Source organism: Poecile atricapillus, chromosome 3 (assembly GCF_030490865.1).
Source record: "Poecile atricapillus isolate bPoeAtr1 chromosome 3, bPoeAtr1.hap1, whole genome shotgun sequence".
Lineage (NCBI taxonomy): Eukaryota > Metazoa > Chordata > Aves > Passeriformes > Paridae > Poecile > Poecile atricapillus.
In genome coordinates, this window is record NC_081251.1 from 96465654 (window position 1) to 96493577 (window position 27924).

Here is a 27924-nt window from a genome sequence, read left to right on the forward strand (position 1 = left end):
CATTACATGTCATTAATCTGTTCAGACATTATCTCCCTTTAATTTTCCTTGTTGCTTTTAATAGTCTATTTCAGGATATCGGCAAAGTATCTCTCTTCTTTCGTATTAGCTCCACTCATGCAATCCTTACAGCTCAAAGACTTGTGTGATTAATAGCTCTGCCAGCAATTCCTATTTAAAAACTATTCCTATTTTATCTCTTTTTACCCTGTCCCTGATTTTCCTCAACTTGCTGTGCAGAATACCCACTGCCTGTGCCTTCATGGAACCCAAAAACTTGGTAACTCTATTTCTCACCATTCCTTTTCCGCATGAAGATGGTCCCATTGACTTTGACTGGATACTAGCCAAGCAACCTGAAAGTACAATCCTACATGTAGCTAAGTGCCCACGGTTGATGTAAGCCAAAAGTAGTAATTTGGTACCTTTGAATGAGTTCAGCACCTTTGCAGGATGGTATCAATGTGTTTTAGTTTGCTAAGTTACATTTTGCCCATGCCCTGTTTCTCAGTCAGAAGTCAGAAACACCTTCTAGTCTTGGATTTCAAGAAAACAGAGAAAGGTATTTAAACAAGATCACACAGGACCTGTCATCAAGCAGGCAGTACAGGTTCCTTACTGCAAACCTCCCAGGCGAGCACTGGAAGTGTAAGTTATATTCTCAAAATTATTCTGTCATTCCCTTGACAATTTAATTTTTTATTTTTTATTTTTTTTTAAATACATCTACTGCTTCTAGGCCCTGTTTAGGTAGCCATGTCTTCTCAATATCTCATTCAGGTGCAGCACAGAAAAGTCTTAACAAACCTGGGCTGGCAGCCAAGCTTGCCAGTGACTGACGCTCGCTTAACTGAGCAAAGATTTGCTCTGCTCCAAGCAGGAACCTGACTACAGAAGGACCAGCAGTGACAGCGAGGGTGCAGGCTTGCATCCTAACAGCATCGGCTCCAGCTTGTGCTCAGGCAAGTGGAACCAGCACTTAAGCTGAATGCTAAAAGGCTCCAATCTTCTGCTTCTTTCCAATTCACCTCCTTGTATAAGCCCAGGACTTTTTAGTAAGAGCGGCACATTAGGGTAGTTACATCGCTAATCCGGGCGTAATTTTAAGCTCAGTGAAAGGTGGTTTAAATGTTGAAGGAGGAGCAAAGTAAAGGGAAGCACAGGAGAGGACACAGAGAGGCATGATTCGCTTAGAATACATTTTAAAAAATATATTCTTGCCGGTAAATGATAGAAATAAATCAGTAGTATGAAGTCACTGGTAGCTCGATCTAAAACACAGTTTATGACCATTTGCTAAGGGGCCAACATAAAGCATAAGCAAAACTAATAAAAATAGAGCTTCCATGAGCAAATAGAATATTCAGCTGTTAGAATAGAGTCTTTGATTTAAATGAAATTACACTACTTCAAACAGACTATAGGTGAATTTATCAAAATCTCTGCTCCAGAGGTTTTACATCTAACCAGTTAATGACTGGGGTGTGGAGGTGGCGGGGAATAACAGAAGAAAAAAGTGTAGGTGAGGTCTGTACTCAGACTTGCCTAGATTTCCTCGCTTCACTTAAAAAAAAAAATCTTGTCTTCATGGAGAGCAACTGAAGAATTACAGCTTTCATGTAAGCAATTCAATGATTAAGAATTGTCCTCCTGATGTCTCTCTTTTTTGGTTTTGTTTGTTTTTAATCTACCTTTTTTTTTCAAGTGATGAAAGATTTTGTTGAATGGAGGCAATTACAGAAGGTAAAACACTCTGATGGTACAGGTGGACTACAGAACTGTAGAAGAAAAGGCAGAGTTTGTCTCCTGCATATAATTTCATCAGTATGCACACAGTTTTGGAATCCAGTCTCTGATGCTTTTCAGTCTTTGAAAAGTTGCTGACTATTACCCTGTTTACCAAACATACTAGCAATGTACTGGTCAAAGAACATATTTTTACATACCCAGTGGCCTGATGTTGGGTTTGACATGCAAAAACCACTGTACCAATCTGTGAATAGCAATGAAGCTAGCCTAGGCTGTGGACTGAGATAACCCCTTAAACTTTTCATCTCTTAAAACTTTGGTTTACATTTCAATTAGGTCACAAGCAAAATTCATTTGGTCATGTCAATCTACAGATGACAAAGCTTGATCATAAAAATCATCACAGAGCTAAGTACAATTGGTAATCTCAACAGCGGGCAAAGATGCTCTAAATTAGAAATGCGTGGGTGGGTTATGCATCTCTACTATCTGTTTTCAGTAATCCATCCACTATGCATCACTTTTTTTCCCCCCATACATTATTCTTAAGTAACTATAAAACTGAAAATAAAAATGGCCCAACTGAGGTATTCTAAGAAATAAACATTAGTTGGAACAGGCAGGAAAAAAACAGGAACAAAAGTAAAGCCTTCTCAAAGAAAGATCTTATAGTCCATACACATAGAACCATTGCATCATTTAGATTGGAAGATCGAGTCTGACCATAAACTCAGCAGTACAAAGTCCACCACTAAGTCATGTCCCTCAGTGCCACAACATAGAAGGGATCCTGTGGCCATATCTCTACTCTTTCAGGAGACACAAAACAGAAGATCACAAAAAACTTTTTGTCACCATTAGTATTGAAATGGCTTTTTTTTTTTCTTCCTCCCTTCCTCTCTCTGGGATTTTTTGAACGTGGATCTTATAATTGAAAGCCAGTGGATTAAGCATAACACATCAAACCACTGTTAACACCCAGTCTCCCGCAAGGCTGAATCCTAACAACTCTGTTTTCTGCCTACAGTATGTGCAAGCAAGTGGAACCACCACATGCACTGCATGCTAAAGGCCACAGCCTTTGTCTTCTCCAAGTTCTGTCTATTTCAGAGGCTAACATGCTGCAATTAGTCTAATTAATGTGAAACAATGAGCTGTGTTACCACTTATCAAATTGATTGTTCCCCTATCAAAACAAAACAGGCTGGCTTTTTGATGTAATTTCAAGAGATGATTTGAAATGTCATGTTGCTGCAAGCCAATTACCTTATGACTGGAGTCACGGTCAACAGAATACATAATTAGCAGGAGTTTGGGAAGGCTGCTTACTGCTAGTATGCTAATTAACTGTCTTTTGTCATAAAACAAAAAGGTTGTAGCTAGGGTTGTGAAATAGGTCTTTTTTATTTACATTTCTTTGTGCTTATCAACGTGAGGCATGACAATGCAAAAGAATGGAAAATTTTAATTCCACTACTTCAAATTAATAGTGAGCCGCAAGGTCAGGCGCAGCGATGGACTGCGAGCAGCGCTCAGCTCTGCCTGTCTGCGATGCACAGGCTGCACCTCCTGCCCAGGACAGCCCAAAATCAAGCATCCAGTAAGCTCCACACCAAAGAGACACAGAGCAGCACCTAGGGAACAGCTAATAGGCATGTGATGGGTTCCAGATGCTCCTTTCCCTAAAGGAGAGGAGCAGTGACACCCGAGTGTGCTGACCGCCATCCTGCCCCATCTCTCCAAAAGGGCCCTCCAGAAAGCTGGAAACACTGAACTATAAGCAAATGGCATTATTACTTCTGCTTCAGAGTGGTGCTCACAGAACGCTTAAGAAGGGGCATGCAGGATAGCAAACAAAACCTGCCAGTACGTAAAAAGCTTCATAACTCAGCTACTGCCACCTCCTCTCTGTCGCCTCATTTGTGCAATAAATTTTGTATTCCTCAGGCATTCGTTAAAGATCTGATCCTGCACGGCGCTGGGTGCCCTCTATACCTACAGGTTTCAGGGGAAGCTGAGGAGCTCATTACTTTGCAGGATAAAGATCTACCAGAAGGAATCCAAACTTAAAAGCTGGCTGTCAGCAGCTCCCACTCTGCCCTCCCTCATCCCAGCGCCGCTCCATGCGCCATCACACAAGGGAAACGGAGGGCAGAAATTAGCTTAGTGAATCATCACTAATTCCTACCAATTTAAGTTCTGCTTTTCTTTTTCCTGCCTATAATTCAGCACTTTATTTAAGGTTTAGCTTGGCCTGAGCGAGTCCCGAGAGCGAGGTCTGGAATTGCTGGAAGTTTTAATGATGTTGTTTCGCTAACAGCTGCTGAATTACGAATCCTCCTATTTGTCGTAAAAACAATTTCGTTTCTCTGTGCATGCTTAGTTTGAACCACTATAGAGGTAATTCTCATGCTTCTTGATAGCCCTTAAAAGCAAGAGATGTGCAAATCACTCTCTTATAGAGAGGAAAAATTAAGTGTTCAAAACCTAGATCAAAAAGTTGTCAAGCTGGCCTTTTCTGAAGCCTTCATTTAAATACAAACCCAGTTTGCTCCAGGTTTGCACAAAGAGTCATAAAGTTTCAGGTCTAGAAATCACACAGAATGGATCACCCTAAAATCATGATACAAAATTAGTAGGCATTCCTAAACTATTTTCCTGATTTCTCTTTCGATCCAAGTGAAACTCAAAGTGTAATGAAATAAGGTATGCGTACAGGAAGGCTAAATTTTTATCTCAGACGATGAAACCTACAATGAACAGGAAAACACTAATTTCTTCTGGTGCTGTCATTTACTAGAATCAACATCATCCTTCCTGTCTTTATTCAGCAGAGAAAACAAAGCTAATCCCAATTTCTAAAGAGCTGGCTAATAAAGGAGTCAAGGGATCATTAGTCTAATTAACTCATTCCTGTTTTCAGTTTACATTTCATTATGCTATTACACTCTTTGAAATGTCAATTTTTAAATACCATAGAAAACTGTTTAACATATAGACATTATGTTCAACAAATCTGGAGACATACAGAACAGTTGCTCAATATTAGTAACTTAATAGTATCCTGGTATGCAACTCAATATCTCCTGGCCAAAGCATTATTGTAAACTTCATTTATTGATAAAAAAATCAGGGAAGTATTTCAGTGACAATGGCAGTGCTTTTACTACCTGAGTATTTCATAATAGTCAGGTAGATGCCCTTGCATCCACTTTTGGTAATCAGACCATTTTATTCTGAACAAAAATAAATCAGGATATGAAGCCACAACTTCCTGCCAGGTTTCTTTTTATCTTCTTTTTATTGGGTGTCTTTCTATAGCTTAACATAATGAGTCACTTACTGCATTTTAAGTCAATTTTTAAATTGATTTAATGAGTCATCAAGTCATTTACTGTCTTTTAAGTCAATTTTTAAATAAACACAACTTCTGTTAAATTGATGGTAAGTTCTGTAATCAGCTGTTTGGAAACAATCAACCTCAGTTAACAGCATGGGCTTTACTGCTATACTTGCACAGGCAAGTACAAATTTCATAAAACAATTAAATTAGTGATACAGGTGAAATATTACACAGTGATACATGCGTCCAGACAAAAGCAAATAGGAAGGAAGCAGGCCTGTATGCACACACACACATACAACAGGCATTTCTCTGTCTGTACCTCCAAACAGCTCATGTGCACTGGCTTCTTTCCTACTGGGAGCACACAGCTCTTGCTTAGCATTCAATGCAGCAAACCACTAAATGTATGTAACACTACACACGACTTGTCTCCACACATCTCCTGAACTGCTCACATGCTTAAATTAGACATATATCACAAACTGTTGGACCACAGCCTGAAGGATGAAAACATTCTGCCAATATGTTTCTCCACACTGAAACACCCACAGGAGCTCAGGATATCCCAACAACTGAGATGGGCACAACTGGCACTATCTCCTCGGTATCCCCTCTTCTAAATGACCCTTATGTATGTGAGAGCCTTTTCTGGTGTCTGAGATCCATCCAACTCCTTTTTAAAACCTGTACCTACAGCAGAAAGCTCACTAGCTAATTCCTTGGGTATTTTAATTTCAGAGATCTGGAATTTTGTCTTCTGAATGGCCAGGACCCTGCCAAGACCCCTACAGCACCTGTACAACACCCTCAAATTGTGACAGTGTACTGATATAAATTCAACTCTTCTGGGTTGTAGGTGCTACAGAAAGGATGATAAGTTAGTTTTAATATCCACCTGTTCAGTCTATTGCAGGAAAAAAAGTTGTTGCTGGTTCCTAGTAAACAGAACATGAGAGTAGATATGACACTGGCTGAGGAAAACCATGCAGCTACTCACGGTCACTGGTTTTTGTAGCTGTCCTTGCACTGTGGAAGGAGCAAGGGTGCAGCTTTACACACAAAGGTTCGGAGGGCATGTCTGAGAATGGGGGTTTGCATTAGGAATCTCTTGCCTGGTGAGACAGACGACTGCACCTCCAGATCAGAGAGGGATTATGAGACGTTTATCAGAACTTGAAACTGAAGGGAAACTTGAGCAGTGGCAACCATGTGAACCATGGAATCCATGCAATGTGCTTTTGGGATCACAGTATGGGGATCCCAGATCTGCAGGAAACAGAATATGTTACCATTCTGCTTTTTGTCACCAGCAATAATACACTTGAGGAAAAGAAGTGCCTTTAAAAACATGTAAAGGAAGACCATGAGTGCAGTATGTGAATAGTTATTAATGACTTAACACGGATTAAACTACATCCATGAATTGATGTATTTTGAGAAAGCTAATGAAAAAGAACATATCTATCTGTCTAAGACATAACACATATATCTTTAATATCATCTCTGCTTTAGAAGGATTGAATCCAGATAGGAACTGTGGCTAACAAGATACCTGATAATGCCCCTGGAATAAGAGGTGAGCAGTAGCTCTCATTAATTCATGTTCTTAGTGTTACTTGGCTCCATGGGCTGCCCCAATATGATCTAACAGGATGTGGCATGCCAGAATGAATCACAACATGTTTGGAATTGTAAAAGCACACAGACCCCTCAACAACTAAACTCCCCTGCATCCCCTGGTATGGAGTTCAGCATTTCTGATCAGGCACTGTCTCAGCTTTATTATCAACATGTTATACCTCCCACTGCTTGTTCAATGAGTGTTTTCTCCCGTCTGCTTTCTAAACCAGCCAAAGGAGGTCAATGCACCTTAATTTAAAAACAAAAGCAGAGAATGATGCTTAAAACTTTGACTTACAGGGATTTTTTTATTCTCTTCCCCTCCATGTATTTTTACCTGGTATGACCCAAATCTAGCATTGCTGAGAGACTGAAGCGATTAGGAGATACACATGCTTATTTTAGCAAATCCCTTTAAAAAAAAAAAAAAAAAAAAAAAAAGAAAAAAATTGGACTTGAAAGAAGCCTGAAACATTAGAGCAAAAGCAAGCATGAAGGAAGGAGCTATGGCATCGTACGCCCCGTCTAACAAGGTATTGAGCACCGAAGCCCAGGGGACTCTTGGCACTCTCGCTGTGAAGATTAGACAAGAGCACTCGCGCAGGACACAGCAGGAATATGAAGGGACATGAAGTGAGCAATCCCAGCAGACAGCCTGTTGAAATGTCAGTCAGGCACTCTGCCTCCACCACCTTTCACAGAGCTAAACATCTCTTTATGTCAGAACAAATTGGGCAATCCTCAAATCTTTTTTTCCTCTCCCCTGACTTCAATGCGGCGCCGAGCGCAGGGAAGGAGCGCGGGAGGGAGCGCGTACAGACAGTTCACTTCAGTTCACATGAAAGCGCCCTGACACGCTACAAGGCTGAATACTGATATTGGCAACTCTTACAATCTTATCAGAGAGGCAGGAGCAGCAGCAGCCGCCGTGCTGCAGACCTTCCCCCTTTCCAATTACGCCGGGTGGCTGTTCCTTTCCCAAGCATCCCGCAATGTCCTTTGAAAGTAAACTCCTGGGCTTGATCAAAGGCCACAAAAGCAAACACGTCGTTTCTGTATTTATGAGCATATTTACTTCTGTCATCTTTTTCTTGTTTTCACTCCTACCTTCCCTCGCTAGTCCATTAAGGAAGTCTAATTTTAACCAACTTCTAGCACAGTGCTCAAGTGCAGAATGGTGAGTAACCACAATCCTATTTTAAATTATTTGCTTTTACTTACAAAATTCTGTACAGGGTATTTGGTTGGGGTTTTTGACTAAAAAAGCATACACAGAAGTTATTTTTGCAGGACAAGAACAATGCAGAAACCTTCCCACTGACTTCTGTGAATGCTAGAGAGGTCTTAGTACGATTGTATAGAGATACCTGAATTAATGCAAATAATTTTTTTTTATTTGATTCAACACATAAAAACATCACTTTAAAAATAAGCAGCCAATTTTCATTCTTGAGAAAAAAAAAGTATATGAAAACAGAAAACTTAACCCAGCCAAGACATGAAGAACTCCGTGAAACTGCCTCCAAGAACAGCAAGATTAAGCTGCTAAATACACAGCATTATAAAGATGCTGAATAATAAAATTTCTTTTCAAGTACCTGCCTGAGCAAACCCCAAACAACAGACACACCCCAAACACCACAAAAATCCTTCCCCTGGCAAAAAAAACCCCCTGGTTTTAAAAAAGGAAAGTGAATATTCAATAATGTAAATAATTGGCCACTGCCATACCAGGCAACCTAGTCTTCAGATCAGAGGTTTATATAATTTGTACAGAATTATCAATTTCTAAGATTTCATTCTGAATATTTTCTAAAGGCTGCCTAGAATTTCTAATATTAATTGATTATAGTTCAAGACAAGATGCATTTCATTATAATTTAAAATTTCTGTTTATGATATTCAAGCAGGTAAATGCCTGTGTGTATGGAAGAGATGCTACCAGACCATTTACTGCCCATTACCGCCAAGAAAAGAAGACCATACTGGAACAAACAGTGCAGCATTTCTGGCATTTGTTAAAGGAAGAAAGCTTTACAAGAAAAAAGAAATACTACTGATTTTTACAGGTGTTTAATAAAGATAAGCTGAAAAAAAGGGTTCCTATTTTAAGCTTGGTGATAGCTAAAAATGCATTCAAATATGTTCAAAAGCAATCTGAAGTCTCCTAAAAACGAGTGTTTAGAAGTATTCAAGAAAACAGTAAAAATGCAAATATTTGTCACATTATTGTAGGATATGGGACAAAAATGCTCATAAATTCAAAGATCCCTGCTGAGGCAAACTGCATTTCATTTAAATATGACATTATTTGGGAGTCATTAAAACAAAAATAATGTTTATCGGTTGCCTTGTAAAGGTTACTGTGAGAAAACAGCCAAAGTTGGCCTGAACTCAAATGAGTGCTGAAAGGGACTGTGAGCATAACACCCTTAATTTCAATTGTTGTAGCTGTGCTGAGGGAAATAAAGACTAAATGTAATTGAGGATTCACTACTATAGAAATACTGCAGTAAAAATAATGAGGATGTATCAGTATTTTCAAGACTCTTGGTCTGATATTCTCATGTACCTCATATACATTACAATGAGACAAATTAATAAAAGAAAAAATAAAAAAGGGTGCCAATAGTGACTGCTGACCTTTCACTCAGAAATGGGTTTAATCCCAAGAAGAAAGTATACAGTGCCTTGTGATTGCTACAAAATACATACAACAGCTGTCATCCCTCTATTCAAAGAACTTTCCTGATTTTTTATTAACACACCCAGATAATGGGACACTTAGGCTGCACAGGAGTAGGCTAATATGTTTGGTTTAATATAAAGAGTCTAAGTCTCATTATCAAAAGCATCTAGCCTTGCTGAAGAGAGATGGCTTCTAGCTGTAGCCATAAAGAGCCTTCTGCAAGCCAAGTTAAAAATCTTCTGTCTACATGGACTTGCAGAAGTCCATCCTTACTCCTAAAAAACATAGTGAAATAATGCTAAAGGACCCCCAAACCCTAGAGCTGCCATTTTGAACCTTAAACCATTCCCTGCAGTCATTCTGAACCATTAATTGCTGGTTATTTGTGAGTGGAATTCAAGACGTAGATGATGCATGCAGATCCCTTGATTACGCAGGCATTTAGTCAGAAGCTTTACTACTGGGAGTAGTTTTTGGTGAAGCAATCAAATTAAGCATCCCATTAAGTATTTGATGTAGGTAAATCAGGTCTTAAAATTTGATCCATCTTGCATCTCCATCTCTTAGATTTGATTATATTTGTGAAAACCAATCATGCACTTGCCTTAGTCCTGCCTTAATTCTGTCAGTGACTTTAAACATGTCACATACAGCAGTTTTATGTGGTTTAAATTCAGCTATGAAGACACGTTATGCCTCTGAGTTAAAATAACTCTGCACTGCGCCCCTCTAAACACTGGCTTGCCTGGACTGCCCATGAACTGGTCTCACTTCCAACCCATTTAATGTCTTTCCTTCCAACATGTCCTGAGCCACATGATCTGAGGGGGACAGGGAAAAGGGCTGGGATGTTGCACTGCCTCTTACTACTGCTCACACGCTGTAGCTAAGATGATGCTTATTTACAATGCCCTGCAACAGCCTATACCTAATACAGCTTCCTGAAGCTATTAAAAGTGGACACAATAACTGCAAGCAGAATTTGGCTTATTGTCTCCACAGATTTGTGCTAATATACCAGTGTCTCAAGACATCACTTCATTTTCATAACAAGGAGGAGATTTAATTTCTGCGGATTTCTATAAAAAGCAATTTGGAAACTTCTCAACAATGATATTGCTTCCCATAAATGCCAAATTGGTAAAAACATCATAAGAGGAAAACACAGCACACTGACAATATCATTTTTTCTAACTTAAGTACCAGCATTATTCAAAGACATTATACTGCTAAGTATCCAAATAATTCATTCATTTCAGGGATTGAAAGCATAATATTATTTTGTTAAATTAAGCTCTCACTTTCCCAAATCCCTCTTTTCCACTTAAACTGAGGGAATAAAGGCAACTGAAAACACATCTGCGTGCAAGGCTTTTCAGTTTTCAGGGTTGTTCTATTCTGGTTGGGGTGTGCACTTCCCTTTTTGCTGATTACCAAAATCCAAAAGTAACTGCAATAATAATTTTAAATCCCTGCTTTGGATGATTAAATGAGCCTCAAGTATCATCATCTTATTCCCACCTTCTACTACTTGCAGGAAGGAGGAGACTGGTGAGGGGGACCATCATTTACCTCTAACTTATTGGTACTGCTGTAATACAGCCTCTCCAGTGGAAAAGGAATTGTAACAACTGAAAGTGACTGCTTAAAATTATATAAAAGATCAAAATTTCTGACTATGGTAACTTGGGGTGGGGGCAGGTGGTAGATAGCCTGGTTTCAAGCACAACCTATTAATTGAAGAATGTCAGGACTTTGTGGTCATTTAACACTCCCTATAAATGAAGACTTGGTAGCAGTTATTGATCTCAATTTTCCTGGAAGAGGATCCCTGGGCTCAGCAGTGAGCAGTTTTGCTTCTCTTAGTTCATAAATACAAGAATAGGGTTATTGCTCAAATGCCACCCTAACTGCTGAAAATGAAATGAAACTAAATTTCAGTGCAGTGTGGAAAGCAATACAGGTGTATTTCCACAGGGTTTTTTTGAGTAGATAGCCCAAGGTTAATATAATCTCAAATTTTCTTATGGGAAATATGGAATTGCCACAGCTGACCCCTGCGATCATTTGAAAATATTTTCTTCGTGAAAGCCTACTCAAACCATAGAAGTATACAAGTTACTGTTCTTTATTTATTTATTGATCTTCCTTGTGCTACCATGGAACTGGAATACCTCTGCACATTAATGAATTCAGCCTAACAACACCTAAGATGGGACTATGAGCATTTCTGCTGCCCAGGAAAGAAGCTGAGCCAGCAAATAGGAAGTGTTGGGTGGTTGTACCTGCAACATGACTGTCACAAGAAACAGCTGGAAATGCCCAGTCTCTCCTGTCTTATTCTTCTGTCATTCAAGGCTTTTCCCCATTTTCCTTCTTCCTAGCTATTTCTCTCTAAAACTCTGCTATAGGCCTATCAAACCAAAAGCTGATTTCTAAAACTTTCCGTGGAGCTGCCAGAAGCACCTCCATCACTGAAAATACATGATCACAGGATTGAAACAGAGAAAATTAACCCCCTCCCTCTTTCCACCTTCCCTTCCCCAAAATGAGAAAAACGATCTCTCCATCTCCAGACCCCCAGGTCAGATTAAACCCAGATGTCCAAGGACAGACCTAGAAAGAGGGGCACATCCCTTCCAATGAGGATTTAAGGAGAAGCTGCATGTGTAGATGAACTGTTGAACTCAGTCCTCTGTCTTAAAAATACATTTCATTGGGATTGTTAATGCATGATATAAGTATCCAAAAGATGCAAAAGAATTCTGAAATATGAATTAAGGACGTGTTGCCATCTCCAGCAAAATAATAAAAGTAGAGAGATTAAGAGGCAAGCATATCTTTTTGAATTGTAGAATAGGTTTATAGGTCTTCTAATAACAACTTTTACTCAAACCTTACATAAATAGGCTTATATGATACAAATATTATGTGGGCTATGTGGAAACTACAAGGTCCCTAATCATGTTTAGGGATTACTTGACAGAACAGAGACATTTCATTCCTATTGGACCTAGGGATTACAGCAAAGAAACATCTAATATTCCATTTTTTAATTTCATGCATTTTTTATTTACTTTTAATGATGCTGTATATATTCATCATCCTGAAATATTAAAACAGTATGAAAAAAGTAATAAATTGGTGGAAAATTTAGGGAATGGGAATGCAACAGCACGCAAATCATACACTATCAAGTGCTTGATACACATTTAAAATTACTGTCTAGTACAGCAAAGCCAAATTCCTGGCAGATTTCTGAAGCGCAAAGTCACAATAAGAAGATCAGCAGAACAGACTGAAATAATAGAATATTCATCCCCCTAATCCATATGCAATTCTTTAGGGCTTTTTTTTAACAATGCATATGAGGTCTGACTGTATTCAGGATTTAAATAAGTTGTCTCTCTCTCTCACACACACACTCTCTCTGTATTTTTATAAAAAAAAAGTATATACAGTTATCATTTCTGCTCTACTGCACCCACATTGACAAGGTTAGCACATCTCCTCACACCTCAGATGAAACAATAGCATTTTAAACAACAAAAGTGTTAAAAGAAATACATTTATTCATACCATTGAAACCTCCTGTAACAGCTGTGTTGAAAGGAAGGGGTCCAGTTGCCTGGAAAAGGGATTTTTATTTTTATTTTTTTTGGTTTATTATTTTTAACTCTTTCCTACATTATTCTGAATAATTATTGGTTAATTTAAAGCAATATCACATGTAGTTCCTGGCAATAAATTTTTTGAATCAGTATTAATTCTTTGAGATAATGCATTTTCCTCCAGACAGATATAATTTTAGATCTGGTATTGTATAAAGGGACAGAAACCTAGAGACAAGTAAATCATCACTCAAAAGACAGATGCTGATGATAAGGATGGTCCATGCACAAAATGTGCTTGAGGCTGGGAGATGGGGAGGTGGAGTATGAAACTTCCATTTCCATGCTTGAGATTGCCAAATTACTTTCAACCAGTGCAAAGGCACAACTGAGCCATAGATGTTCCTCTAAACAGGAGAGTATGAAGAAATTCATCCCCCGTCATACAGACATGCAAAGCCTGATCCCTAGATCAAGCAGGTTTTGCACAGGTTTAACTCTCTGATTAGGCTGCGAAATATCACCACCCCAGAGTCATGTTATAAGTGATATAAAATGAAGATATAAAATGAATGTACCCAAACATAAGACATTTGCACCAGTAATGAATGTGTGGACTTGCTAAATAAAGGTGCCCACATGTGATAATTATGGTGGCCACAGGCAGAAAGCAGCTTTCACAACCATCAGGACAGCTCTTGTCACAACTCTGTTAGTGAGGGGAAGGAGCGCTAGGACAGGTGATGGTACATGAAAAGCCATCTGGTAAGTGAGAAAGAGCAGCCACATCCTGTCGAAACCTGAATACCCAAATGTAGCCACAGGCTATTTGTAGTAACAGGTCTCATGAGAAATGGCCGGGGGTTAGATTGCTGCCGAGCATTTACCAGGACTTTGGTTCCTACCTGGTGTGGGCCATGCTGGTCCAACCCTCTCCAAATCATGCTCATGTATTATCAGCCAGACTGTGATATCAGTTGACATTGCTATTCACATTGCAAGGTTATTTTTAATTCAACATAGGCTAGACAAGCAATGTAAAAACATATTTAATGAAAGTTCTTCTTGCTGAGGAATCTGCTTACCTGGTCTTACTATGACACCTGTCTGCATTGACACAGACTCCAAACTTACTGGTGCTTATTGTTTACTGATATCTAATTATTACTGATACACTGAGGGGAAAAAAGCACCCTAAGCATATTGAAATCAGAAGAAGTGAACCCACAACAGGGCTAGAATACATCCATCCTGTGTGTATGTTTTGCAGGCAAAAAAAGCAAAAGAAGAAGCACTCTTAGGAATGATTTGATTTGTACTAATGAGAAAAATGTGAAGTCGCACAAGGAAGTAAAGGACAAATGAACATAAAACTTCTGCTAGAAAATATGACCAGGATCTGTGTTAGAAAACAGGATCCAATAATGCACACTGAAGTGAGGAGAGAAAACCTGATAGACAACATGCAGAGCTGCACAGGACTGAATCTGAAAAGCACAGGTGGCAGCAGCTTCGATGCAAATGTATCACGTTTTTCAAAGGTAGGGCAATTAAGTAATAGTATAAGGTACCTTCTCATTTTTTGAGGCTGAGTAAAAAAGGCCACAGAAGGAAGCTGGGATTTATTGAAGATGAATACAGATCACCCAGTGAAAATTAGGGTATGCCTGAAATCCATCAGTGCTCCCTTTTGCCATCCTTTATTTTATAGGACATAAGAGACCTATATGAATTTCTGTTTTAGTAAAGACAACAGTTTGTGACAGGGAAGGCTAGAAAAGAGCAGCAAAGCTTTTGCCCAAATTCTATAGTTTGTTCTAAAGTAGAGAGCTATTAAACCTTTTCTGCAAGTATTTGTAAATACAGTAAACACTTTTTAATGTGTACAAAGAATATTTTGCTTCCTTGTACAGATTCAGAGAAGTCGATCAGCCACATTCTTTAGAAAGCTTCTAAGCAAGCAATCCAAGACATATATTTGGAATATGAAAGTTTAATCCTACTCATTAAAACATGACAAACTTATAATTAATTGAGAATGAAGTCAATAATGAGAACATCCTTCAACGTAATGATGTTGGTACTATCAGCTTGTAATATGGGAATACACTGTAGAAAATGAAGCATAATATGGAAAAATTACAAGCCAGTTTAAAAAAAGAGCAGCCTGAAAGTTTTGCCTTGAGTAGAATCTTTAAAACACAAATTTTAAATCCTCAAAAGTTACATTTTTCCAGTCTTCAAATGAGACAATACATTATGTTGTTTTCCTGTGATGAGGAATAATTCAAGGTCTTACATTGTCTGATTAATCTCTCAACCAATATTTAGAAAAGGTTTCTCTTTGAGCTAATCAAACTTGACAAAAGCAATCTTCAAACTATGCCACATTCACTGATTTGTAAGATATTTCAAACTTGTGTTTTATTAAATGCAGTTTAAATTAGCAACAGCTCTAAATTCACCAGCACATGACACCCCCTGAATCTCACCAACAGTACATAATGTAGGCAAAAAGACGGCACATGCAGATTAAAATTATTAGGACAAGCTGGTTGTTTTGGGTTTTTTTAAGAAGGACACAGTTTTAGTTTTAAGATAGCATTCCCTATTGCTCACACAATATTGCATTTTGGGGGATAGTTGCTGATGGCATTCAGTTTACTTTTTCTGGAGATAACTGCCTTGACTGTACTGGGTAAGGTCTCCCCAGTGATCTCTATAAATAATGCTTATTTCTTTATCCACAGAAAGAGGCTAAATTTCAATATACAATCTTATGACTTTCTTTGGCTTTCAGTATCAAACAGTATCATTAGGTTAAAGGACATCACTCCAGAAGAGCAATGTTTTGATGAGAGCAACTAGTAAGGAAGCACTACAACGCTGCCAGGTAGGGATCACCGTGGGGAAGCGCATAAACACCATCCCAGCCTTCACCTTCACTAACAGTGCTGGTAGTTTCCTTTCTTTCTGTGAGTGGCCATATGTGTGCAAACAGAATTTTTCCACAGTTTGGGAATGTGTTTAAATTTGGTTGGCTGACTCTGAGCACTAAAAGAGATTCCTGAGTTAGCACAGCTAAGCATGAGGGAGAAAAACCTGTGGGAGAGATATAAGCATTAATTCCCTACTGCGAATGTTCCAAGAGGAAATCAGGCCTCTGGCTCATTCTTCCTCTGAAGTCCCACTGAAGTTCTGGTTAAAAAGTTTCTGAGCTACTGATTCCCCTCTATTTTTTCCTCATGGTTGTGTGCAACCGAGAAACTGCATTTCTGGCAATGTCTATGATAAAATAACACCATGCTGCATTAACAAAGCCTCACGTGTCTTAGAAGTTGCTATTGCAAATCTTTTTGCGACTCAAGGAAGGATATTCAAATATTGGGTAACACACGCTGACTGGGAAGACTATCAATAGAGTTTCTCAACTTGTTTATATAAATGGGCCAACACTTCTAAAAGCACTTCAGAGCACTTAACTAAAGCAAACAAGCACTTGAACTTTAAATATCTAGCAAGAGAAGTCATTGACAAGTATGACTTGACTTAGTAAATTCTAATATCTTTGCAACCTTTCATTCATACAGTCTCTTTGTGAAGAGAAGCACCAGGCTCCCATCTCAACTTCAGTTCTGTTCTAAGATAAAGAATGACTGGGGTGAGGAACAGCCTAGTCCCCTTTTTAGCTCTTTTTGTTAAAGCAAACAGCTTTGCTTCTTCTTATACAGGGACCCTGGGTCCACAATAGCCTTCATAGAGCAGCTTCCTGATTTTGAAAACTTATTCTCTCTCTTATTTGGCCCTTAAAGTAGGATTACTTTATCTTATAAACTTCATTTTCCCTGATATCCATGACAGCAAAGCCTTGATTTGGGAATATAACATTTACCAAACACCATCCTACCAATTCCCAAAAGGTCTGGGAATAACTTTCTATGCTCAAGGCTAGAATGCCTTTTGTAAGTGGTCTCATCATGGTGCCAGTGTCACGTGCATTTTTTTTATCTTCATATTTATGACACACCTCTTCCTAGCTCTACTGCATTATAGACAACCACAGTGGTCATTTCCTGACCGAATTAGTGCGATCTGATTCACATGCAGTTCTCTGCTGACAAACCAGAACCCAAATGAGTAAAACAAAAGATTATTCTGGAGTTTTGGGGTTTTTTTTAAACTGATGTCTAACTCAAGTATTAAGCTGGCCCCTAGAAATAAGAAGGGAAGAAGGTGGTGTTTAAAACAATCAGTAGCAGGTAAATCTCATTCCCTAAAATCCTGCAACAGATCTCGATTTTTATTTCTCTCTGAATGTGTTTTGCACACAGTCTGCATAATGTGGCAGAAAAGAGGAGACAGAAAAAACCTTTAGTTTAACCTGGTCTTCACCATCTTAGAAAAAGGAAATAAACTAATTTTAAGGTATATTCTAGAGCTCAACGGCCACATTGGGATTTTAGTTTGTTAGTTTTAGAAGCATGTTCTGGAACTGGCTGCTTGGGATTTGTACTGATTAGTCTGAACATTCTCAAAACAATATTTTGGTAAAAAAAACCAAACCCACAGTTGATACAGTTGAAAACATGAGCTACTCAGTGCTAAAGCTCCAGACTATGCACAATTCCTAAAAGAAATAGCTTTGAAAACTCTTTGAAATACCATGCAAGTCATAATTGGGTTTTAATGTATAAAATGGCTCAGTAATTTAAATGTTTGGAAAAGAAAACAGTCTTTCCTAGGGTTTATGAAGTGATAAGTCTATTTCTTACAATGATTAACTATGCAACCTGATTTTGAACATGAGCATCTCCTAGCATATGCTCTCCACAGCTGACACTGTGAGAGCATACAGTTTTACCAAATTAATATTCCAGGACCCAATTCTGATATCAAACTCTCATTCCTCACCTCCCTGCCTTGAGAAAGTGCTTTGGTTTCTACAGAAGTAGTTTGAATTCCTATTCTTAAACGAGTGAAATCAGAATTAAGCTCTGCTCCTCATGCATTTGGGTCTACTGAGTAACAAATTAGATTTGTATGTACAGGATGCATATCATGACATTTCCACTAGAAACTTAAAAAAAAAAAAAAACAAACCAAAAATAACCCCAAATCCAGAAAATTAATGACATTCAAGGACAATACAATACTCATTCACTTACAGAAAATTTTTAGCAGCAGATGCACATTAGAAAAACAGATGAAGTACAGGCATAAAGAATGCTTTTGGGGAAGAATGTCCCAAATAACGTCCCATTTTAGAACAATGATAAAACAAGACTATGACAAAAGAAAATGCAATTCATGTTTGAACTCACTGTAAATAAGTAACAAAATCTAATAATTTAGAAAGTCCTTAAAGAGCCCATGGCTTTGGTAGAAATGAATTAAATGGTGAGGTGAATTTAAAGAATAAAAGAATAAACTTAGATAAGATGACCTGAGAGAGAAAAAGAGACAAAAGCAGTGAAAAGAAACAGACCCAGGGAAAGTACTACTTCATTCTAATAATAGATTCATCAACAGAATATCTGTATGCACTAACACCTAATTTGAGCATCCTGAATTCTGATCCTGATTTCTTGAGATGGCAACTACAATATTAAAAAAAAAATACTTAAATTGCTCATTACTAGAAATAGATTGATTTGCATGAGAAAAATGCAGATTTAAGATTCCCATTTCGTTTACGAATATTAAGATCCTAAAATAAAGTCTGAAAGTAAGTCCTAACTCCCAGGCTAACACTTCCCTCCTGTTGGTGACAGCATCATTGCCCCTGGGACCTGGGAAATGCCGTATGTGGTGGCCACAGGGAATAGAATGTTTGTGTGAGCCCAGAAAACCTGAACAAGGGCTCAGGAGACGAGTGTGAGAACTTGCAATTCTGTCTGGTATTCCAAGACAAACAAACAGAGAAACATCCAAGTGGGAAACACCATCAATAGCAAAAGGCCTGACTTTACTTATGCCCACCTGAACAAAAGCTGTGGGCATGCTCAACTTTTCTATTTCTCACTAGCTTTCCTATCTTCAGCAAAACTTGCTGGTGTACATGGCCAGCTACTTTGTTTATTTTTAAGTATGTAAATGTAAAGTTGACTGAAGACACATGAGTTTACCCTGGTGCAGAAGACAATTGCCAGAGTAATCCAATGTGGTACATTGGGCACAACATGAAGGCTGATGTCCTTCAGTAAACACATTTCAAATTGCTTACTGGTTTTAGGTTTTAAATTGCTTACTAAATACTAACTTTAGTTATAATTTGGGTTGGGTTTTTTGGGGGGATGTGGGGAGAGAGAGGGCAGTGGATGGTATTAAATTGAAAAGAAACCAATCACCAGAGTATTAGAAAAACAGCAGTTAATTTACCTGCTGCTCTAGAGAATAGCTTGGGAATATAAATTTTAGCTTTCCCATACCTACAGCTCTAAGCTAAACATTAGTTTGTCTGAATTGTCTTCATTCCCTGAACACTACATGTGAGAACTCTTAATTTTGTGTTCTTAAGCAGAGTTGCTTATATAGTTAAGAGCCACCTTAATGTTCCTCAAAACTATTTTGAAGTATGAGACAACCCTTTGTTTTGAAGGTAAGAGTGTCAACTTCTCCCATCCATAAGTGTCTAACACGTTTCCCTTTTAAACTTACACTGAACACTTACAGCAGCCAAAACACATTTTTTAACATCACTAAAACGCTGTCTCTGACGACCCTGGGACTCTAGCAAAGTTCAAGAGCAGGACCAGAATCTGAAACGTTGGTTTAAAGATTAAGCCTGAGCCCTTGCTGCACCTGAATGGACACAGTTCAGGAGGCAAACACCCCTCCCACTGCTAGCTGTGCTCTCCCACCCCCCAGCAGCTGTGGCGTGCTCGTTCCACCAAAAATCGCAGAGGAGAGGGAGCAAACCCCCTTCATGGACTCACCATCCTTTTCTAGTCACATTCACTACGCATTGCATTAGAAAATCGTAACGGTGTTAAAATATTTTGGCAGGATTTGTTATGGCCAGATCACTCACTTCCTTTGGGACACACAAAGCCTCCTCTGGCAATGAAACAGCCCAAATGTCAGCAAATCCTATAGAACAGAAAACGGTCTGTCAATGTAGAGCCTAAATGAATCTCCAGTTAAGCAAAACAAAACAAAACTGTATAACATAAAATAGCACATACAGAAAAAAAACAACCTAGAAATATTCACTTTTTATTAAGGTTTCTTTTTTTTTTTTTTCCCCACCCTCCAGAAACTTTTGAACAGCATTACAATGAATTCATCACAAGCTGCTATTAGAGCACAAGCTCCCTCCAAGTGTTACCAATTCACGGACAGATTAGAGGGCACATTAATAACATAGTTAATATGAAGTGTTTAGAGCCTTTACGTCGGTGACAAATACGACTCAGCCAAATTTCCTGACCATTGAGGCCACGGAGGAACAATTTGGTAGATTTCATCAACAGTTCTAATTATGTTCCTGTCAAGTCGAGAACAAAGTAATCCATAACTGGGGGGCTGCTTGGAGACAGTGCCACGTGAGAGTAATTTATGCCCAGGGCCCTCGCTGTAGTTAGTGTGCACAACGCTTGACTAACAAGTGGGTTCAAAAAAAGGAATTTATTAGGGAAAACACAGCCCTCCAGCTCCGAGCAGCTCATCAGGTGCAGGCTTAGCAGGAGTTATGAGGCAAAGTCTTCTTGTTTATAAAAACATCTAAATTTCACACTGGCCTCAGCAGGTTTTAAACCACATGATTTTAACCCAAGGCTTCTGCTGAAGCTAGGTAAGCCCACTGCCAAGGTCAGGGTGCAACCCAGCACCCTTCAAAATCATCTCAGTCCTTGGGACAGTGGCAGTACCACCTCAGAGGCCAAGTGGTACTAATGCCCTTCTGCAATCCTATAAATAACACACTAATGAAAGATGCAAAGGGATTATTAGTAACAGTAAACTAAAATGTCACAATACGCGACGCGTTTCTTACCACAGCCCAACTGGGAAACAGGCTGAGAAAGGGAAAGGGAGGGGAAGAAGGTGAATGGGGGAGAAGCTGTCATGTAATTTTGAGTCATTTTCCACTGTGATCTATATTGGGATACGGCTTCTATCCTTTCAAACAGGATCATTTTATACATGACACTCTTGCTGCATTTCACAAAAAGGCAAGAATGTCTCCCTAGTGCTCAAAGTGCAAAGCCTGGCAGCGGTCACTCAGGATCAGTTACTTGCATATGCAGTGAGATGTTACAGAAAGTAAAATGATGCATTCCAAATGTATTTAAGAACATTGTCTGTAACCAGAGGGTAAAATAACATTAGAAAAAACTTAGATCCATGTGAGAAACACAAAACACTTAATGTGTTTAAAGCATATTTTTCTGAATGTAGCTGTGGGCACACACTACTGTCAGCAGTTACAGGTTTTTATTTACCACACATTTGGTCCACAGCATTAGTGGACCACACACCAGCTTGGATAAAGGGAGTGGTCAGACCAAAGTCCTGTTTCAGACTGATTCTCTGTGCGGCCCCAGGAAGGCTGACTTCTTCACCCACATTTCTCTCTGCTAGAATGGGTGCAGGTATGCAGATTTATACCCACATGATATATCTTGCCAGTGGATTTTTGACTATAAAAATGTTATTGGCTTCACTAAATTAGTCATCTGAGTTTTAAATTACTAGTTGACCACTGGCACAGAGGAAACACGGAATGCAGCAGGACATCAAACCCCTCAGCTTTTCCTTTCACAATCGACTAAAGTTTCTTATCTAGATTTGCTTGAACCTGTAAATTTTCTAGCATCAAGTCTAGGGACTTTCCCAGCACCTACTGAGTAGGACAGGATTAGTTTCATATGACTGAAGCTTCACAGATTTATGATTACTTCCTCCAAAGGATGAAAAAAAAAATACATTCTAAAAGCAGTGGTAGCTTTGCAAAGAGGCAAAGAGGAAAGGGAAGAACGCAGTCCCATTCTGCAGATGTGAAAAGGGAAACCTCTCTGCAAGTCAGGGAAACAGTAATTCAGAAGCCAAGCAATGCCTGGATGTTCTAATTCCCAGACTCGTGATTCAGTCACAAGACATGCTTCTTTTCCTGGTGAAATGTCATGCTGCCGCATGCTTCTGTTACAGAACACATCCTAACCAAGTGTAGCAAAAGCATGATGATCCCATTAAGTATCTAACATCTAATACCTTGTGAAAACTAATTTAGTGCTTTATCAAATCTCTAGTTTGTATGTAGAGCATAAACTGGCTACATTTGCTAATAGGGCAGATTGACCCGTCCCATATATTATCAAACCACATCAAAGTCTGCTGGAGGACATCGCCTTAGCTACTTATTATCCCTTGCATTAACTCTCTCACTAGCTACTCAACCAATATATTTTCTTGTAATACATCTGTCATGATTTTGCAGGGAAATCAGAAATTCTGAACAGTGCAGCAGTTAGATAACAGGACTAAAGCCATCATGGTCGCCTGGCTTTCCAATCTACTGCTAATTGGCATGGACAGAAGCCCTTAGAGCTGGGCTTGCACAACAGCACAGCACTGCTGGGCCCCAGAGATTCGGCCTCTTAGTTAGATTCGTATTTTTAGAGCTTGAGTCATTCTCATGATTTCTTCACGATTTATTACATGCAAGAGAAATAAAGCTGGATGCCAACACCTCCAAATTTACAAGATTATTTTTTTTTCTTCCTTTTGGCAAAAAAAAGGTTGTCTTTTGCAAGAGAACATGTGGCTTAGTAATCAGGGAAATAAGTGCTAGAATATTAGTAACAATAATGTTAGCAATATTAGATACAATGAGAACATCTTTCTTGGCTTGGATGCTTCGCAATCGTATTCCCATGTGTTTATTTAGGGTCTTTCTTGTGACACTGTGTAATGAATTATATATCTGAAGCCATGTCTCTAACTTCTGGGAACTTGCATATATGGCTAATAGAGGGTCTGGATGGATGTTTTGTTTTAAATTAACAATTGCTACTATTTTCTGATAGATAGTGTTTGTCTTCAGACTTGGAAACCCCAAGCCATCATACATGGGTCTCTTACTGACCTTTCTGACCATTTGACTACCTGTCATCACTGGAACCCAGGAGTTAGTGGTGGAATATGAAAAATTAACTAAAATAACAAAATACTGCCTCTTCAAATAGAAATCCACCAAAATTTCCAAAAAGAAATAAAAGATTCTTTCACTTTGCATACGTGATTGTATGTAGTTCTGAAATACAATTATATCCATAATATAACCCTAGCTGTTCACATTTAATCTGATGTTTATTTTCTCTTTTTACGTCTTCTCAAGCACTGTCATCTTCTTTTCCCTTATAACTGCTGTCTTTAAACACCAATGTAAACAAGTAAAAGGCATTTAGGGGGGCATGAGGGGGTATTATTAGGTGGTTTGTATAGTTTCTTGGTGATCCCTGATCCCATTGTCGATGGATCATTTTTAATCCAAAGAATATTAAAAACTGCTTACAGTCTGGCTGTGGTTTAGTATCACCAACAAAAGCAGGCCAATACAGTAGTTTTTCTACAGAGTAAAACTTCTAACCAGTAAACTTTCAGCCAGGGGGAATAAATTAGACAACAACAACAACAAAAAGGCGGGCGGTGAGTTAAAACATCGCAATTCTGTGTTACTGAAAAGAACTACAAGTCTTTGGAGCTTCATCCCACCCCCCTTTCCTTTTCCCTCTGTATTTTTCTTCTTCTGTTTTTACGCTGAAATCACAGGAACTACGCAGCCTAGCAAGGCTGTAATCACTCAGCAGGAACCTGGCACAAGCACAATGCAACCACCAGCCAGGCAGCAGGAAACTGAAGGAAATCTCTCTCTCCCTCCCCCCCAGGTTTCTTAAAAGGGGCTTGGCGTGAATGAATCTTCCCGGTAGCCACCAACAATTTCTTATTCCTTCCGAGCAATCATCAATTTCAGCATCAAGTGGTTTAGTGGCTCTACAACTGGTAGTGGCAGCGGAGTAAGCTCAGCATGCAAACGTTTTGGCTAATTTAAAACCCTTGTGCTGCCGAATCAAACATGACAAGACAACAGTAAAAAGAGAGGCTATTATCCCAAATGAGAGTCGGCGGATGGCTGAAATTGGCTTGAGTGGCAGAGACAAAAGAGGTGGAAGGAGCAGGCACGATAACAGCAGATACAGCGTGCACTTTCTTCCCCACCCCCAGTGCATTCACACATATCCCACCTGGAGGAAAAACCACAACATTTTCAAGTTTCATGGCCAGGCAGAAAAAATGCACTTAAGAAGATTCAAAATAAATTAATATCTGGTAAAACATCTGCCCTATGGATATGGGGAAATGTAACTTAGACATCAGCCTTTCAACAGGAACCCTAAAACTCTGAAAACAAAACTTGTCATTTCCTACCTGAATTCATGTCCTGCTGCCCCAAGTTAATTTCCAGGAGTTGAGAAGCAACTGAGTTAGGACAGAATAACTTCAAAACGGGAATAATCTGTGGCGTGGCTACTGGTGAATAGCTGTGACATACAACAAGCTCATGAAGAGCCCAGATCTCAAAGAGCTGCTGGGGAGGAACCGTGGAGGGCAGAGGAATTAATTTTGCAAGGCAATTGGGAGACCAAAAGCATTCTCATGATGTTGAGAGCCATGAACCCTGGTGATGGCTTGCAGCTCACAGAATGATGACCTGTGGGATCACTGGAGAGCAAGCAAGTTGTCTTTTGCAAGATTAACAATTTAAAAGTGCTGAAATTAATTTTGTTTAATAGCTGTGGGTGCAGACTCCTTACAAAGTAGGTTGCAAGGTCAGCAAGCCTCCTAAAGCCTTTTAAAATGCAGCTTTTTATAGGGACAGTAGATTTAGGGTGGCTTAGGGCTTAAAGATCTAAAAACCAAAAAAAAAAGGTAAGAGGTCATTTCCTACCGTTTCCGAATCTTGGGTGAAGACACATTCTCTGTTTTGCTTCTCACTATGACATACACTTATTGGTACATGCAAAGCTACTTGAGGCAGTAGGGGTTTCTTAGGGTAGGCAAAGTGGAAAAAGACATTAAAATCAACCATGAGAACCAGATCAACCAGCACATAGCAGGCTCATCAGACTTATACTGGAATATGCCCACCTGTCTCGCAAATAAGCAGTAGTAGATAAGAAAATAAATCTGGGAGACGAGAAAATAAATCTAGGAGACTGAGAGACTGGGAGGGGAAAGACAAGGGCAGGGGGAGTGCTCACACCCTTGCCATCATTCAGCAGTAGTTCACCTGTGATTCACATCTGCCTCCTTATACAAGATCATTACACTCTAAATTACTGTACTGTACAGAGTGTTTCAAGGAACAGCTGGGCTCAACATTAAAACCAAAACCAACCATTTAAAAGGGATGTGCTCAGCTTCACACCCTAGTACATGTGAGCTATTGCTCACAACATAGCAGAATCTGCTGATTAGTGCTCCCTTCTAGGACACTTTTCTCCTACATTTTTGCCAACAGCATCTAACTGCGCAGGTAACATTCATGGCCTGTGCTGGTCTGGGAAATAGAAATAGGGAATGAGTTTTGCACCACTGAGTAAGATGGTCTGAATTTGCTGAAATTAAACAACATTGCCTTAAAAAATATTTGCATTGCATGCAGGTGGACCTGTGTGACAGGTGGACTAATAAATTTAAAGAGAAGTCCAACCCCAAAAAAGAATGCATCCCAGTGCAAAGAAACATTCCGTATGCAGAGACCCACTTGGGCTCACAAACATATTCAGGGAACCCAGAACCCCAGGGGAGGACACAGACACAGTGGATACAGCACATGGGTTTCTTTAATCCTGCTCTCTTCTTTTAAATCTTTTTCCCCATAACATGAAGGAAACATGTGGCTAAGTTTTCATAGAAAAAACAAAACCTGTAACATGCCAAGCATCAGGCATGCCAGCTGTTCCTAGAGAGCTCACCCTGGGGACAGAAAGTGTCACCCAACAGAAAAACCTGTGTCACACAGCTACACAGGCAACCAGAAACACTCCAGCCTTTCCAGCATGTTTTTCTGTGTAACCAAACTTTGTTACAGTGATCCTGCAGACAGAAGGGCCCCTTCCGTGGCAATGAGGCAACTGATGGTCGTTAGGGAGGACAGAATTAATTCTGTTGCAAGCCTGGCGCTGACAGTGGCCAAACTGAACACACCAGCCATTTTTCTCAGCCTCTTCCACAGGGAGTTGGAACAAAGAAAGAAGCCCTGGGGAAATACTGAAGGCATTACAGGAGAATCATTTTAGATGCAGATGAATACTTCCACCCAATACTGTGTGCTTTCAGGCTGACATATGCTAGTGTATGTGGTGTTTGTTTCATTTTTTCATCTCAAAGTTGAATTCATATCCTCACACAGCACTCAAAGAAAAGTCCAGTTCACTGTTCAGCAAGGAATTGCTTAAAAGGCAAGCCTGATACAGGTCCTTAGGGCACCTCATCCATCCTGCTCTTGGATGGCATTCTCCACCAAGGGACCCCATTAGGAAGGAAGGGCAAACTGAAATCCTAATCCAAAGCAGCCTGAAAGAAACAGCACCAGCATACTGGTGTAGCAGCGATGGATGAGACTCCATTTGTCTTCAAAGCATGGGAAGCCAATATATCTGTTTCAGAGCAAACTCAACTTTACTTTCCAACCTTGCAGTGTACTTAAAGCTAAAATGTATGTCATCTTTCTATCCATGGATGAAGCAGCAGAGAAGTGTCACCCAAGACTCCAATTAAACAGACTGGAAGTGACGCACTTCCAGTGCAACTCCATACAGCAAAACACCCTGAGATGCACTGTTCAAAATCAGATGCCCAGGAAGGCATTGCCATGAACTACAAACAGTTTCCTTTCCCCTCTACACAATGGAATAAACCAGAAGCATCTTATGCTAGTACAAAGTTTGCTGGAAAATGCAGTTGCTGTAGGAACGCTATCAATACCAGAGGTATCACAGATCGTACTCTCCCTGCAAAAGGTTAGGCCCTTCCAAGCAGGAAGAAATATTATGTTTGTTCTGTGGCCAAAGTAATTATAGATTTGCCTATATTGCTTTATATTTCTCTTTTCATAAAAGAGCTTTGTATTGGTGTTGAACAAGCTTAGTTACGAGACTGGAAGTCTCCTACCTAAACTTGGGTCTGGCAGAAGTAGAAAGAGCTTCACTCACTTCAGAAAAGGTGATTCTATGTATGCCAGGACTGAACATGGCCAAATATTTAATACTGCCCACTAAAATATTTAAGCTTAAACAGGTAATTCCCTCATGAATAATATATTAAAGCATATCTAGTCAGGCTTCTCTTCACATGTTAGTATAGCAACAATGTAATACTGCAGGAGGAACTCACCTTCTTATTCTAAAGAGAACACAGATTCAAACATTGTAACATGAAACATGCTTGATAGAATATTATATTTTTGAAAGCTGGTCACCTGCTTATAGGAATCTCTATCTAGGGCTCTTATTTACAGTTCAGGGGTAATCTGTTGTTCCAGGTGAGATCCACCTGCCCCAGAAACATTACAAATGCCATGACAGAAGACCACCATGACCAATACAGACTGCAGTTCAAAGGGACCAGCCAGAGAGCTGCTGGGAGCACACGTATTTCTTGTGCTCCAGCCAGGAGCCTAAACCTAAAGGTGACCCTGTCCTGGTGTAGCACCGTATCACCTCTAGCGCCAATTAGGCTGACCAGAACTGGATATATCTGCCTACCTATTCAGTTCATATCAGGAAAAAAGGAGAGGGGAAAAAGCAAGCAAGGTCAGGCACTTAACGTATGAGCCACATACCTTATATGAGTAACAGCAACAGGGACTCAAATCCCCAAAGCAACACCAGAAACTGCCTCCTCCT

The 27924-nt window shown here is 39.4% G+C and overlaps 1 protein-coding gene across 46 annotated transcripts in view; it reads right to left on the bottom strand.

Annotated features, from left to right (window-relative positions):
- The window catches only part of ESRRG (estrogen related receptor gamma), a 387839-nt gene that overhangs the window by 205146 nt on the left and 154769 nt on the right, over nt 1-27924 (bottom strand). For 15 of the 46 annotated variants that reach the window (XM_058835879.1, XM_058835826.1, XM_058835862.1 and 12 more), the window contains one exon: nt 20046-20104. The exons of 19 other annotated variants lie outside the window; for them this stretch is intronic. Coding sequence is in view for 15 of the 27 variants with exons in the window: in XM_058835826.1 (XP_058691809.1) it covers nt 20046-20104 (59 nt within the window). In the remaining 12 variants the exon portion in view is untranslated. Of the gene's footprint in view, nt 1-12983; nt 13003-19950; nt 20105-27924 lie in introns of those variants that run through there. 12 more of the 46 variants (XM_058835848.1, XM_058835852.1, XM_058835850.1 and 9 more) reach the window with 2 other exon arrangements.